A 17,119-nucleotide genomic window follows, 5' to 3' on the forward strand; every position below is an offset into this window, starting at 1 on the left:
AACTCACGGTGTCATGCAACAGGGAAGAAAAAGCCTCTTTTGATTTTGGTTTTTAGATGCCATTGTAAGGAACATAAGCAGTCAACAGCTACACACAAGATAGTAATGGATCAATATGAAAATTTGGTCCTACATTCTACCAAGAAAATGGAACCTGATATCAACATTAAATAAGAACCTGGTATGCTTTCCAAAAATTTAGCACCATACACAAGACCGTAATAAAATTTTTAAAAAATAATAATAAGAAAGAAAGAAAGAAAGAAAAAGCTTCTTTCTTTATGTCAATGACTCGGACCTTTTAGGATGGAATTGACCCTACGGCTGATGAGAAGAGTTCACTCCTTGCTCATGTTCAGTATCTACAGGCAAACTGACTACAGGTATATCAAGGCTGCTCCTTTCGGTCTCAAGTGCAACCTCTCTCACGTCAGCTATTCGTGCCTCTGTTGTTTGAATGTCATTCCATTCTCCGTCTCCACTTGGCTCCATGTTGGCCGGGTCCACCGCAAGATGAACTATACTTTCTCTGTTCATAGGAATAGCCCTAGAAACACTTAAACATGCTTTATCGACATTCTCCTCTGATGGATCCACATGCTTGGTCAGAGGAACGTTACTACTATCAGAACATGACTCGGATTTCTCCTCAAATACTTGTTTGGTGTCAACCTGCTGCCTGTAGACAGATAAGGATTTCGATTTATCAAGAACCTGAAATGTACAATTGCCATTTGGAAAAAGGATCTTTATCCACCCAAAAAAAAGGTGGGGACAGAAACAGCAAAAATAAGTGCAAGCCCAATTATCACATGAAAGTAGGTCCAAACATATGGGAGAAACATGTTTTACACCAGGAAAGGAAAGACCTTTACTAAGTATATTTTACTCTGATAATTGCTAGCTCTGAGTGATCATATCTTCATTTAGACCGTCTCCTGTTCCAGGATTTTTGCTAATGGAGGAAGCTTGATATTTCCATTCCATCCAATGGAGAAAGCTTGGAATTTAAGGACCTCACAAGGTTTAGATGTCTTCTCAAATGTTTGGTTCCATTTAAGGTTGAAATATTAAAGAGTTTGCATCCATATTGAGTTACTTATTTTGTATGAACTTGTGTTTCTTGTCCTGTACACCTCATCAATTCATCTGAAACTGCTCCTTACCCCCATCACACAATTTCTTACAGTTTTCTTTTATTTAATCACTAAATGAACACCTTTCTTCAATCCTATCCTCTTCCCAATGCACCTCTTTTTCTTGCCTTAATTACTCTAATCAACAATAGGTCTGAACTGTGACCAACTCCAAAAATTAGGAAAATGAAGGCCAACAAACTCAATACAGAATAAGCAAGCCATGCATCTACACATGACTCATTAAGGACCAACCTTTTTAGTTGTTCTTGTAATGCACTTATATATGCCAGCAATTCTTGTTTCTCTTTAATGGCTGCAGCCTCTTTTTCTGCTGCAGCTTTTATTCTAGCTTCTGCCTCAGCCTCTGCAACTCTAGCCTTTTCCTCAGCCCTGACAACAGCTCCCTCCAATATTACAACCCGTTCTCTTGCTTTCGCAAGCTCAGTACGCCATAAATGTGCTTCTTGCATGGCAGAGTCTCTTTGCTTTATAAGCTGATCTCTATCTTTGCTGAGCACCACAACCCTGTCTCCTGACTCCCTTAGCTACATATTCAACAGCACATCAACTAAATATAGATAAATACATACTAAAATTCCAAAAACCTTCAAGGCAGCTGACTAATACGATAAGATCTGAAAAATTGGTAGGATTAAAAAAAGGCACACCTTCAACATGGATGACTCTAGCTGTTTCCCATAGTCTTTGGCCAAACGCTCAACCTCTGCACATGCAATTTTTCTTTGTTCATCCATCATGTGAGCTGCAGATGCTGCTGCTTCAGCAGCCTCAGCAGTTTCAGAAAGTTTTTCTGCTAATTCTTTTATTGTTGAATCCCTAGCACGAAGTTCTCGAGCCAAATTTTGCAGCTCTTCATCCTTCACTCTTAATGTTTCCTACAACATGAATTTATCATATTAACCACTAGCCACAGACCATCCAAACAGCATATATATATAGATAGCAAGAGAGAGATGCATTTCAGTCCCATACAAGCCTAAGCATCAAAAGAAAACTAACAAATTGGCCGGTTAGGCCAAAAATGCTCAGTTGTTTCTCATAAGCATGGACGGTTGAAAAGGATGTTGACGCTGCCAGAGCAAATTTAAATTAATTGAAAAGCTTACCTTTGATAGTAATTCGACACACTTTGACTTTAATTAACTGTTTTCAGGATACACCACCCATTACAGTTTACTGTCCCAGCCCTACCCAATCCTTAACCAACCTTCCCTTCCCAGTTTGAACCATCTAATCTCTGCTGCCACCTCTCAGCTAGAACCATTTAAAACCTGCCAAATTCTACCTTCAAAATGTGATAACAGCCACTGCACCATACACCTTTCACTTTCTCTTCTCCTCTTTCTCTCTTCTCACCCCATGCCACCACCGGATACACCCAACACACTGCTCTCTCTCTCTCTCTCTCCCTCTCCCCTTTTTCTGCAACCATCACTTCAAGGCCGCCCCAACCATTCCAACCACAAAGCAAGCATCAGTCTCCTCTTTCTGCAAACATCTCTATCTCTCTGTCTCTGCGTCTCTCCCCTTTCCCTTTTTCTGCAACAATCACTTTTAAGGGTGCCCCAACCATTCATACCACCCAAAAAAAAAAAAGAAGCATCAGTCTCTTCTTTTGCAACCCCCTTCCTTCTCCCTCCCCAATCTTTACTTCTTTTTTAGTTCCATGAACTGAAATTAAGTTTGAAAGAAAGAATCTTCATGTGACATTTTCGGGTAGAGAAAGGAAATGTGTGTGTGTGTGTGTGTGTGTGTGAGAGAGAGAGAGAGAGAGAGACATGTGGGTTGTCTGGAAGGGATTTTTAAGAGAAAATGAGACGAAGAAACAGGAGACAAATGAGGAACAAAACTTTGCTGTGGGACCCAGAGATAGATATTTGGAGAGAGGCAATTAAAGTGTTCATATTCGAAGAGTAAGCACACCAATTACCACAAAACTGCTTTTGTCATCAAAAGAGTTGTTTTGCAAGTTTCTCCAAGGAAAAACAGAGGGAGTGAGAATTTAAAATTACTACTAACTTTTGAGGATCAAGCATTGCTTTAGCACTTCAGAACATTCTACCCGACATGAATATGAAAAACCAAATAATTTGCTTAGCATTGTTCATCAAACAGTAATGAATGCTTTTCCTTACAGTAGGATTTCAAAATTGTTACTAGTGCACCAAAGGCTTATATGTACCTAAACAGGAAGCTTTTAGTTCCATTAAGTTTGCTTATACAAGAAACGATGTAATGCAATATTTCTATCGTAGCACCATCTTTATTTCTGATGTGTAAAAGAATTTCTGCAACATTATACAAGAGGCATGGGCGCAGAAAAAATGTACAAAAAATGCCAGTAAATTCATAGATAGGTCGTCACAACGACAAAGTATGCTAACATTTGTAAAACAACTTCAATAAGCTAAAAACCAATTAGCAATTAGCAATCAGATTAGCAATTGGCAAAATAGCTCAAGATTGCACTAATTTATTTTCAGATCCCTCTAATTTGATTAAACACTCTCCCTTAACACCTGTGTCACACACGACTCATGATTAACAAGAGCCCATAAAAACTCAGATTGACTAGGAATGAACTCAGTCTCATTTGAAACTGTGAACCGGCTCGAATGGAATAAAAACACTGAACCCAACTCCATTACCACGTTAAGATGCCTACGCGTCAAGCTGAAAACCGACTCCCAATTAGACTACGGATATGTGATAGGCGCAGATACATGCTCAATTAGGTAATCTATAATGCAAGCCCTATATATGCTACCAAAACCCAACCCAGACCTTTACAAGATTTGGTTTACCAGACTCCCTCCCACTTAATATTCTGAGTTCTTTATTAGTAGGGTAACCTACTAATAAAAAGGGGCCAAAAAAAAAAATCCCTGCAGTGAACTTGATAATTTAATACAAAAAGTGGTCACCTAAACAATCGACTCAAAAGATCTAATCAACAAATTTCTCAGTAAAACAACTCAGTAGAACAACGTTGTAGTCACTAACATCAAACTAATATATATGCACACAAACTCGTACAGATAAACAGAAATTTTGCATCCATCTCTTCCACTGCGCCCATTGAATTATTTACAAAAGAAATTGAAAAAAAAATAAATGTGCTATATTCAAGAAAAATAGATAAATACATGATGACAACAGCACTTTTCCTATATGAGTAAAGAAAACTTCGAATTTTCTTTAAAAGACAACAAATAGCTGTATTTTCAGTCTAAAAAGTTTTCTATAGAAACATTATATGGAGTTAGTTTAACTACATATATGATCAGGTGCACAACTTGGTAAGGGACCCCAAACCCAAAGGGGTAACGAGCTGGGTGGCATTGTTTCACCCTAATCCTGTCACAAAACTGTAATAGAGTTAATCCTGAAAATCCTGGAATGGAGTTAATCCTGGAAATCCTGTGTGGTACAAGGTGTCCTAAGGAACAATACTCTTCTGAAATTTGCCCAAGATAACATTACTTTCTTGGGAAATCGACATGGAGTTTTGTCTCTTAACAATCCCTATATGATTCCACAGAAAGCTTACAAGCTCTCCTTGATAAAGGGCACCAATGAAAGAACCATCCAGGCACTTAAGAGTGGAGCAGAATCTAGCTTTAACTCATTGGCAGTCAAGCTGATTAATGGTCCAAAAATTCACAAAAATTACGGTAAAGTGCAGAGCACTTGAGATTTTTAAGATTTAGGAGTTCTGGCATTTTGATAAACTCAGATCCTGAAGTGCAAGTTCTTGCCATTACCAAGACAGAGATATCCAATCTCAAATATAAATAAAGCACTAAGTTTTTCTTTTTCTTTATTTTTTTGGGTGCAAATAGGCACTAAGCAATTAAACAGAAGAAACTTTAACATGAAATCAAGCAGCATTATGGTAACAGCCAAGCGTATGAAAAATACTTTTTAACACATTAAGCACAGTAATGAAGCAAAAATTCCTATTTAACAAACCAAGTATCTGTAATTATGAAATTATCACAAGACGAGGCAACAAAGGGGACCAAGTTTACCAATTCTCTGTACCTGCCATCACTATTGCTTGCAATACAATTATAAAAGCACAATGATAGGTACCAAACTCACCTTCATAATTGATAGGTCATCCATGGGACCGTCAGCAGTCCTATTTAACATGTTTCCTAATGCATTTCTCATGGTAATCTGCATTGCTGCTTCAATTTCCTTAGATGCCTCTATAGCTGTTGAATTAGCAGCAGCAACCACTGTGGCAACTGTCCCTAATTTTGTCGATCCATTCCCACTCAAGGAATTCACAGCCTCTTTATGAGCTTTTAAAACAAGTTGTGTGGCACTGGTTTTGATATGAGGCCAAAAAAGGGCAAAAAGGAAAGTTAACACAATCTTTGATATAAGATTTATAGCAAAAGGTAACGACCACATGCAACTGCAAGATACAGGTAGAGCCATCTAAGGATCCTCTTCTGTCATAAGAATAACATGGATGAAACCCAAAAGTAAAAAGTATTGAATTACGAAATTTGAGTTCATGACAAAGCATGAAACTTATATTGAAAATTCTAACACATGGAATATCCGCTATTATACGTACTCATAGGGGTGATTTTTCAAAGAGCTGATAACTCACTGTAAAGTAGATAACCAAGCTCTAGCAGCACCAGGAGTTTCTGCGCACAGGAAGTAGTCCTTTTTCTGTGGTGTCCCAATATCTAAGGAGAACAGTTAAGCATCAAACAAGCAAAAAAAAAAAAAAAAAACAACACAAGTCGTTTGGAGAGTAACAATCTCCATGCTCCCCCTTCCCAACCATCTTACTTACTCTGTTAGAAAAGATAAGCAAGATTAAAAAAGTAGAAGAAGAAGAAGAAGTTTAGATCAGTAAAGATGGATACAGAAACAGCAGCCATCATACTTTGGTAGCCCACTGAGTCAGAGGAACAAGATAAGACACAATAGATAGCATTAGCTTAAAACCAAAACAAAAGACTAACACACTTGAGAACTTGAAAAAGACAGTAAATTTAGTTCACTAAATTCAACTGAAAAGTAGCAACAATAATCTTACTGGAAGTTTACAGGAGATATTGTTATTGTGCTATTTGCATCAAACACAATGGTCCCCTTGACAGCAGGCTCGTTTCTCCTGGTCCTGAAGACTCAAAAAGCAACACAAGTAAATAGCTGCACTATAATAACAAAGATAAATAACAAAAACAAGAGGACCAAAAAACTAGCTGGTAATATCTTACTTGTACTCCATTTTTCCAGTAGTTGGGTCCAAGATCACCCATCTCTCATTCCATTTTCTCAGCTATTGAGACAGACAAGAAATCCACATTAGCTATTGGGTGAATCCAAAATAACACGGATCATATACATACCCACAGTTACACACAGCCACCATCAAATCTATACTAGGGACCTACTGGTCACTTTGCATGTCAAATTCTTTTTTTTTTTTTTTTGGGGGTGTTGTAGAGGGAAGAGGGGGGGGGGGGGGGGGGGAGAGGACAGTGTCATTTCAATTTGTGTCTGACAGGTTTTGTTTTCTCTCAGTGTTCTTGTAAGCCCCAAGGAGTGAAATCTGGCAAATAGTTAAACTCCGCCAAGAAAACAGAAAAAGAAAATCTACATAGCAGACCTACATCTGAACAGCTAAGAAGAATCATTGACCATCTCATGTAACAAAGTGTACTTCCTTCTTAAGACCATTACTGACACAGAAATAATGCAATAAAAGGATTTTGTTAATTTGTAGAATTTTAAAATCACATACTTCATCGTAATTAAAAAGAAAAAATGAAAAATCTCAGGAATGGCTCCTAAAAGAATGGATGTTGATATGAGACATCTAAAATGCTTCAGTTACATGGGAAAAAAATTTCAGAAATCTGTGAATGAAAAAAATCTTTCTCCAAGAGCAATAAAATAGTTAGCCATCATATTCATGCTAAGTCAAAGCTTCAATCAGAAGTAATTTTATCAATATAAAGAACACTAATACCATGGGAAGCATCAATTCAAAACTCACACACTCCCAAAAGTCCGCTCTACATCCCAGAGTACACAGCTTAAACACCTTCTCTTCCTTAGTCTATTGATTTCTAAAGCCCCTGCACTAATCTGTTTCTTGAGACACTGACAAATTGCAGTTCGCATGTCAATATGAACAAACATCTTTAATTTCTCCAGAGAAATATCATGGAAGTGCATAAACTGCTATATTCACTTTCAAGTGAAAATCCTTAAATTACTAGGTGCCCTGATAAATTCTGACCAAAAGTTCAGTAATTCTTAAAGCCAAGTTCCCCCTTCATCATTTCTGCATAAAATGGCTTTGAATGGAGTAAGTTGCATTCATCCTCAACTCTCTACTTAAGAATCTTTTCAAAATTGTTAATCCTCTTCAGTCACTGCTCGAGTCAAAAACAACTGAAAAACCAGATACATGAACTCTCAGGCAAGCTAAAGGAACCTTGAATTGTGAAATTTTATCTGTTCAATTCAGATAAAGACTACCTACCAATAAACCTGTCTTTTTTCGGTTCCTCCATAACTGGTGGTTGTCATATAGTCCAGTCTCTTTTCAATTCCTCCATAACTGGGGATCATCATATAGTTTCACAAGATGCACTCAAAATGGACTTCTTGTCCTTTTTAAAAAGCACATCTTGTGCCCAAAACATAAATAGATAAAATAAATAAATAAATAAATAAAAGGACTCATTTCAAGTCACACGTCTTTGGTATCAGCTATGACATTTTCTAATCTTTGCCTACTGGAATGGACCCAGACGTATTAAATCTTTTACTCAAATCAGACATCCCACAACCCAAATAAGCAGAACTGAGTAAGCATAAAAACTAAATAAGAAATTAAGAGAGAAAACACCAATCTCATCAGACTAAATGATCATTCCTCCCCCATTTCAATACTCCGGACAACCTATCTTGTCATAGCAAAACAACGAATGATCAATAGAGCCCATAAGGGGTCTTAAAAACACCAATATTATAGATATTTAGTCTCTAGTTCAGCCCCGTGATTCCCATATAACAGCAGGAAGCGGAATTTCACTAGCCTTACAAAATAACAAAGCTAGTACACACATATTAAACCCTACAAATTGGTCCTAATAAACCAAAGAATTACCTCACACCCTCAGACTAAGCCTAATCAGCTGCAGCTTAAGAAAAATCCAAAATAAACATGCAAAAACCAAAAACCGAAAGCTAAAGAAAAGCACAAAAAGACATCATTTCCCCTCTTTCCAATCTTACCGTCTCCGATCGTTTCAGCAGAGGACCTTGCAGTAAATTCCGACCAGAACCAGAAGCCAATTGCCGCTTGATTTTCTCCAAGCTCGTCCTCGTATCCCCATCGCCCTAACACAAAAATTTTCCCAAAATTAAAAAAGAATTAAATCACTATAATCAACACTATTCTTTTCCTCCCCCATTCACAGTACAATCATCCGCGATCAATACAGAAATACAGTGAAAAAAAAAGGAAGAAAGAAAGGGCACTTACCAGAGGAGCTCCATTGGTAGCCATCAATGATGAAGAGAAATCGATGGAAGAAATGGGAAAGTTTTTGTAAAGAAATTTAATTTACTTTAATTGGGGTTTTTACTATAAGGAGGAGAAGAGGATTTAGGAGAAAAAGAGTGAGGGGTTATGAGTTGTAGCATTTGGATTAGTTGTTACTGGTCGTTAGGTTTGATATTTATATGGATGGACTTGTAGTTGTAAGGAACTCTACTCTCACTTTCTACTGTTTCAACCAATTCTGCTTTTCCTTTTTTCTTTTTCTTTTCTTTTCCTTTTATTTAGTTGTTTCTTTTCTTTCTTTTTTTTTTGGGCTTTTTTAGTTGTTTTGGTTAGGTATAAGAAGATTTCTATACACTTTGGATTGAAGCAAACTCAATGCGTGTGTATAGATTGAAAAGATTGATGTTAATGAATGAATAAGTTACAATCTAGTGTGAAAAGTGTTTTTTTTTTAAGTTATAAATCATAAAAGGGAATCGATTTGCTTTTATAAGGCTTGTTAACGGGACCTCAAGTGTGAGTCGAGGAGGCGTTGATCTAACGGATGAAGATGTGATTCTAGGAATCAAAGGTTGTAGGTTCAAATTCTTCTATTCCTTTTTCCCGCTTTTTAAATTTCATGCCTCTGTTAGAAAAATGTTTTAAAAAAGACCTCAAGTGTTCTAGTGTTTTGGACAAGTATGATCAATTTGAGAATGTATTTAAATGTAGGGCTCCAATAATTGTGATTTGTGTCTTTACATAGCAAGTCAAATGTAGTTTAAGTGTGCTAACCATAACCCACTGAATATAAGTAACCCTCATTGTATTAGTAACACGGAGCTTCGTAAGGATGTTTTGGTGCTACTATAAATATATGAGTAACACCCTTTGTATTCTAGAGTTAAAAACATGTCAATCTCGAAAATTAAAATAGAAAAGGTGACAAAATTGAGATAACACCACATTAGTTGCTCCTATATAAACATCAATGCATATCTACTTGATTTGCAAGTGTAACGTAAATTCTCTTGATGTCTTCAATGTATGTACGTAATTGATATTATTTTTCTATTATCAAGAGGTAAAAAAGATTTAGACATACTAAATGATAGGTGTCTACTTCCATTCCATTAAATACATATAATGAATAAGATTAACTATATTGGGTATATAAATAACTAGAAAGTGTTTTTATAATAAACAAAAAAAAGCCTTTTTATATATCTCATTATTATTAAATTATGATTTTTCATCTAAAAGGTGTTCTGATGTGGTATCTAGTTGACTTTGAAGCTTATCAAGTTCATTTGCATCAATTTGAGACTCAAGTGAATGGTCTTGTTATTAGCTATAGTTGTCGTTTGTTTTATTCAATTTTTTCCAGCCGATTGTTGAGGTTGGATTGATTAATGTTGGTTTCATGTTAGTGAGTCGTTACTTTTTAGAAGAATAATCTATGTTGACCACGGTTGGAGCCAAGTTTGAGTTAGTTGCTTTAGTTAGTAGTCGAATTAGAGTCTTTTTCTTAGTAGCTAATGTTTAGTTAAGCGAGTTCTAGTTTGATTAGGAATATGGTCGTATAAAGGCTATAAATATGCCTTAGTTTTGTCGCTTTTGATGATGAATAATATTTTGAGAAAAAAATTCCAGATTTCTTTATTGTGAGAAAGAGCTCTTCTTGGCATGAGAAAGCCGTCTTTGAACATCTTAAAGTAGGTCTAAGGTGGTTCGTCAACTTATCAATCAAGTATTTACCTAGATTATGTCATCATTCTACCTATTCTAATCAATCTCGAGCTGTTCTTGATTGATAGTGAATTCCATTCCTAAACGTTGATCATAATCTAAATTCAGGACTTGTAGTTCACGTTCTTGATTCGTTTTGCCGTATCGAGAATCGTATCATGTTCATAAATCAATCATGACTAATCGAATGTAAAAGGCATTATGTGAGGACAGTAAAGAGTATATGCAAGAATAAATCATCAGTTTCTTGCATAAACGTTTATGTCAAGTTTATGCTGAGAAGGATGAAAATCAGTGTTTTAGAAGGCATTGATCAGGCCAACCCCAAAGCAAGGCGAACTCAAAACACCCTGGGTCATTCAAAGGCTAAAATAAAAAGAAGCATGAGCACTTGGCCAATTAAGTAAGTGAACGTTTAGCAGGAAACAATTAGACCAAGTGAAGAAAATGGTCTAATTTGATTCAGTTTATATTTTAATGAAGCCTTAAGAGAGAAACAAAAGTTAAGCAAGATTCTTATTAAAAAAGTCTCAACCTTAAAATTTCCAAATGTTAGACCTTGTCAAATAATATGACTAATATCTTTATCCTGCTCATGGTTTGTTATAAAGGTCAAAACAGATTTGTTAGAGCACTTCTCCATTTTTTAATTAAGAGGAAAAGACTGTGCTTTATGTGGTAATCCTTTTTGTCACTTCTTGATATTTTTCCAATTTCCTTTTCTAAATGCAACAGAGAATCTAAAGTCTAAAAACCTCAGGCTAATTGCTTAGAATATATGTAAAAAAAAAAAAAACATCGCATAAATGTATCTCTGACACACATCATTTCTCATTCTATACTTGCCGTGCTGATTGGGCACGGCCGTAGAACGAATTGTCAGAAACTCTGCAAAAATGTCAATGGGTCAACGGCCCACAAATTTTTTTTTAATTAGCCTGTCCCTAGCCGTGCTGACTGGGCACAGCTGGGGACAGGCGGTAAAAAAAAAGGGCCAGGAAATGGGATGTATTTGGGGACATGAATTTTGTAGCAAAAGTGAAATGAAAGGCCATACAAATTCACTGCACTAGCTGCCCTCTTTCTTTCTTTCACTCTTTTCTTTGCTCTTTATTTCTTGGAAGAGATATCTAAACGATTTTATTGCACTAATCCTAATCAAAGATTTTGGTTTTATAACTTAAAGATTTTGCTGTGGAGTCTTATAACACTTGAGTTAGGAAGATCAAATTTTCAAAGTGGAAATGGAAGATTATTATATTTTTCAAACTGCAAATTAGTATAATTCTATGTACAATGAAAATTCAATGCTTGCTCAAATTTTTTGACGAACAACATGTGTAAGCTAATAAATGAATATTTATATGTAAATTAAATGGGGTTTATACGCGACAAAATTCATGAATAAGTATCCATATATGTAAAATTAATATACATTTTTTTAATTTTTGCTAGTAATTTGATACATTTGTGACTAATTGGTATTCAAAGCTAAATTTTAATCACTAATTTTGTCATTTATTGGATACATTAAGTACATGTTTGACATTCATATACGTACAAAAATATCTAAAGAATAAAATCGTTAAAATGGATTTTAGTTTAATTCCTTTTAAGATGACATTGACAATTTTTTTTGACAAATGACACTTGTAAATTAGTATACGTTCATTTATATTCTAATTCAATACGCGGTACATACGATAAAATTTATGAATATGTAAGTGTCAATATATTCAAACTCAAGACAATTGTATAATGTAAATGTTAATATAGGTAATTATACATTTACATACATTTCAGTGATTAAAATTTAGCTTTGAATACCAGTTAGTCACAAATGTATCTAATTACTAGCAAAAATTAAAAAAATGTATATTAATTTTACATATATGGATTCTTATTCATGAATTTTGTCGCGTATAAACTGCATTTAATTTACATAAAAATATTCATTTATTAGCTTACACATGTTGTTCGTCAAAAAATGTGAGCAAGCATTGAATTTTCATTGTACATAGAATTATACTAATTTGCAGTTTGAAAAATATAATAATCTTCCATTTCCACTTTGAAATTTTGATCTTCCTAACTTAAGTGTTATAAGACTCCATAGCAAAATCTTTAAGTTATAAAACCAAAATCTTTGATTAGGATTAGTGCAATAAAATCGTTTAGATATCTCTTCCAAGAAATAAAGAGCAAAGAAAAGAGTAAAAGAAAGAAAGAGGGCAGCTAGTGCAGTGAATTTGTATGGCCTTTCATTTCACTTTTGCTACAAATTCATGTTCCCAAATACATACCATTTGCTGGCCCTTTTTTTTTTCCCGCCTGTCCACAGCCGTGCTAAGTCAGCATAGCTAGGGACAGGCTAATTAAAAAAAAAAATTGTGGGCCGCTGACCTACTGACATTTTTGCAGAGTTTCTGACAATTCGTTCTGCGGCCGTGCCCAATCAGCACGGTAGGTATAGAATGAGAAATGGTGTGTGTCAGAGATACATTTTTACGATATATTTTTTTTTTTACATATATTCTAAGCAATTAGCCAAAAACCTCATGTAAAATAGGGTTTACATAAAAAAGTCAATAAACCAGCACAGTTATTTGTTGCCTTGATATTTTTATTTATTTAAGGACATTCAAATTCAAAAGTTATCTCTCGAGACAAAGAAAAGCTCCAAATATGTAGGATCTCAACTGAAGAGTTTGGGAAAGATACAAATACTGGCTGCGTCACCGGGCTCACTACAATGAAAATTAAAAGCTGGATAAAGAGGCCCAAACTTATGGGTTGCTACTTCATCAATTCTCTGTTACATTCAACTGGACTGAGTTAATCCACATCAGTCTTCATTGTCCAGGGTTTCCTCTCTGCTTTTAGTGTTAAAGTTACTGGTAGACTAGGTGGCACTAACACAAATTGTCACCTAGGTAATCTTTGTGCACCACAATCGTCAAAGCAGGCAGAACCTAGGTCTCAGCCAGAAAATTGACATTTCCAATTCCCAACATTTCTGTTTGACAGGAAAAAGAGGATAAAAATAGAAAGAAAAATATTTTTGTTTGTTAAGATCTCCAAAGAGGAAATAGTATGATTGTAAGTTATAGTTGTAGAGATTTGAAATATCGTCTCGACTAACATTCTGTCACGAGGTTTGCCCCAACATTATGACTCAAAAGAATAGGTTTGTTTGGATAGAGGATTATTTGTCAAAATTTACTTGGTTACATCACCATTACAATTTCCAACACACCTTTTTATCTTTTCAATTATCTTTTTATCTCACATACATCACATCACAAAAAGTACTACAGTAAAAATATCTCAAATAATTTACAATCCAAACAGAGCCATAGTTCGGAAATAATCATAATCCTACTTGACAAATATTGATTGATGTGACTTGCGTCATCTGGTGTAACAGCGTATAGAAATAACTTGCAATATAACCGTCCTACGGATTCTCCTAAAACCATTATAGTTGTCTGACAAATATTGATTGATGTGATTTGAGTCGTCTATGACAGCGGACAGACGCAACTTGCAACAGATTAAGGTGGCTTGCTTCCGCATACAATACCCGCTCTTTGGATTATAAATGCCTTCTTCTTGATCGATACTTCTCTCATGACTCCCGACCCCATCCTCGGTTCACCCACTAACTTTGGCATCGGAGCCATTCTGCGGGACGAGTCCCAACCATAGTTATTAAAACCAACCCGGACATCAACCCGGCAAGAGGACCGGGTTGACGGGTCAGTGGTTCAACCGGTGGGTCACGGGTTGAACCGTTGGGTCACAATATATAATAAAAAATATATATAATTTAATTAAATAAACATGTAAATTATAATATAAGTACAGAAATTCTTAAATCTCAACAAGTTATAACCTGTTCATAGTTCATAATTCATTTCACACACATAAATATAAGTATCAAACCATGAAACATAAGTCATAAACGACAAATTCAATACAACCAAACATAAAGTCATGAACATAAACAACACCACAATTATCACTTGAGTAGTTCACTCCATCTATTATTCATGCCCATGGTTCCCAACTTCTGCCAAATTCAGTACCACCAAGTTCATTTACATCACAGCCCACATTAAGAACATTTCTTTCCACATTCTCTTCATTATTGGTCTCATCTTCATCTCCAGTGTCCAAATCATCCAAATTTAGAGTTTCATCTACATAAGTACAAAAATCAATGAATCATTCACTAAATTTGGATAATATTTAGCCAAAAACGAAATTTGGTCCAAATTTGGTCCAATATGATTTCTTGAAATTTTTAGCAATGATATCGTGCCTTCTACCAGCAAGTCATTATATGTATCAAAAAAGGAACTGGAGAAACCAAAGAATATATTGGTTCATTAAATCTTAATGCAATAAAATTCATCCCAAAATCACAAATTTATGTACACACGCATATAATGAAATGATAAGATTTCTTTAGCGGTAGGAAGAAACAATTGCTAATTAATTTTCTGACCATCAAGAACTGGAAAACCATCATAGTCCCAAACTCCTCAAAATCAAGCAATCCATTCGAGTTTGTATCTAACTGATTCAAACATGTTAGAAATGATTGTAATTGACACACATGGAAGCTTTGATGCGTTCCACCTTCAGTGGTGATTACACAGGGAAGCTGTGTAATATAATTTGAGAATAACTTGATAATTAGTTGATAATAACTTGATATCTCGAACATATAATTTGAGAATCTTAAAATCAAACCTAGTTCTTGCAAGTTTTAAACTTTTTTTAGACCAATTCTTAGTTCATTAACAATTTAAAGTTTCTCTTAAACTTAAGAAGAAAAAAAAAGAAAGAAAACAAAAAATTTTCATGGTAGATTCATTTATGTACTAACATTTTGTCAACTTGGCATTGCCGCATGATGCTAATTGTTTGGTATAGGTTTGGTAAGGTCTCCACGTATCTCACTGGTTATTGTAATATATCAACTCTTTTGGGTTTACCATTTAGTCCACAAAGACAAGCCTGACTCCCGTACGTGGCACTTTCACCTTTGTCAAATACACGAATGATTAAAACCAGCCAACTCCTCAATGCAAGAACTTCATCCTACTGCAATTTGTTTTCTTCCCGATTCAGCTCGAATGGATAGTCAAATTAATGCTATTAGGGGACCCAATGATAGATCTAGATAAGATTAACATATATACTTACTCATAATTCTGCAATTTCAAGTCAAAAAAATAGAGGGACAGTACTAGTATTCTGCGTTTTTTTTTTTAAGACAGTGCTTGTCTTGACTAAAAAAGTATATAAAATTCTTCACAGTACTAGCAACAAAGCTTCAAGTTCAAGCATTTAGACTCTCAGAGCAAGGCTTCATTGGCTTACCTGGCTTCGGTGGCTTAACGGCAACAAAGCTTCAAGCCTTCAATGGCAGCGGCAGCTTCGTGGAAGAATTCTGGAGTTCCACTTCGAAGCTTGAACTTCGAACTTCTAATTGCTTGCTTCAGACTCTCAGAGCAACTAGCAAAGCAAAGGAAAGAAAAATTAAGCTGCCGACAAAACAATGGCCGAATCCCTAAATGTTGAAGAAGTTCTCAATTGGTTCTCACTTCTTAGAGAAACAAAGAAGAAAAAATCCCTAAACGCCTAAATCCCTAATGACGGCCGAATGCCCGAGCCCCTTTTCAATTTTTCTGATTTTCTCTTTCAATTGGCTAGAAATGTAGCGAAAAGACGATAATGCCCATGTAGTGTGATTGGTCAAAATAAAAAAAATTGGGTAAAATGGTAAATTCAAAAAATTTGCCAAAACCCACCGGGTTTATCAATAACCGCCGGTTCTAGCGGGTCCATGGTTAAACCGTCCGGATCGAGCGGGTTCCAGCGGGTTCTTTGCAACTCCGATCTAATTAGTAACCCGGCCCGGTTTTATGACCGGGTCACCGGTTTGACCGGTTCGACCGCCGGGCCGGGCTGGGTTTAATAACTATGGTCCCAACCCTATGTTTCTTCTTGTTGTGTTTGCAGGTAATCCATTGGCTCCACTGAATTTTTGCCCACACAGTACTCATGTAATCTGCCACTAAAAATTGACAAACATTGGGTGGATTTGGAAAGAAAGTGACTCCCAGTTGCATGCTCAAGATAAATTTTGCAAGGGCATCCAACAAAGAGTTCCCTTCCCTTCAAAAATGATTCAATGTACATTACCAATCATGGCTTAATAATTCCCTCATTTCCCATAACATATTGAAGCGAACCTGGTCAGCTCTGCTGTGATGAACTAGATGAATACGGAGGATACCCCGTATTGCCTTGGGACTACTTTTAATTAAAATGATTTATACGTATATAACAATACCTCGCCTAGAAATGTATAGGTAGTTTTTTCTTTGCACAACTCAAGAAAAGATGATTTGGTTTGAAATTTCATTTATGTATTGAATTCTAATAGATCATAAAAGGGTGAATCAAATCATTAAATCAGTTAGACTCTAGTTTAAGTATTTTTATTCCTTCTTTTTCATCCCTAAAAATAAAAAATAATAATTTGTACTCATAACTCAAGTTAGATAACTCTCAAATAGGCAATTGCAATTATTGAGTTACAATCACTCCCTTTTTGTCTCCTTCAATTTTTTTTTTTATTTCTTATCTCAAGATACTTAGCCGG

At 35.5% G+C, this 17,119-nt stretch overlaps 1 protein-coding gene and 2 long non-coding RNA genes across 3 annotated transcripts; all 3 read right to left on the bottom strand.

Annotated features, from left to right (window-relative positions):
• Positions 1 to 134: 134 nt before the first annotated feature.
• Positions 135 to 8,872, bottom strand: LOC113722722 (uncharacterized). Its single transcript, XM_027245973.2, has 10 exons — positions 8,692 to 8,872; positions 8,442 to 8,546; positions 6,410 to 6,471; positions 6,226 to 6,309; positions 6,053 to 6,084; positions 5,788 to 5,869; positions 5,265 to 5,493; positions 1,808 to 2,035; positions 1,392 to 1,684; positions 135 to 679 (listed from the first exon to the last, which is right to left on the bottom strand). The coding sequence occupies exons 1-10, from the start codon at positions 8,713 to 8,715 to the stop codon at positions 319 to 321; spliced, it is 1,500 nt and encodes a 499-aa protein (XP_027101774.2). The 5' UTR covers positions 8,716 to 8,872; the 3' UTR covers positions 135 to 318.
• Positions 7,545 to 7,803, bottom strand: LOC140006453 (uncharacterized). Its single transcript, XR_011814080.1, has 2 exons — positions 7,684 to 7,803; positions 7,545 to 7,592 (listed from the first exon to the last, which is right to left on the bottom strand). It is a non-coding gene; the product is annotated as an uncharacterized lncRNA (long non-coding RNA).
• A 5,484-nt stretch (positions 8,873 to 14,356) lies between the features above and the next one.
• Positions 14,357 to 16,114, bottom strand: LOC140006195 (uncharacterized). Its single transcript, XR_011813829.1, has 2 exons — positions 15,832 to 16,114; positions 14,357 to 14,642 (listed from the first exon to the last, which is right to left on the bottom strand). It is a non-coding gene; the product is annotated as an uncharacterized lncRNA (long non-coding RNA).
• Positions 16,115 to 17,119: the final 1,005 nt, after the last annotated feature.

The sequence above is a fragment of the Coffea arabica genome, chromosome 5e, assembly GCF_036785885.1.
Source record: "Coffea arabica cultivar ET-39 chromosome 5e, Coffea Arabica ET-39 HiFi, whole genome shotgun sequence".
Taxonomy (NCBI): Eukaryota; Viridiplantae; Streptophyta; class Magnoliopsida; order Gentianales; family Rubiaceae; genus Coffea; species Coffea arabica.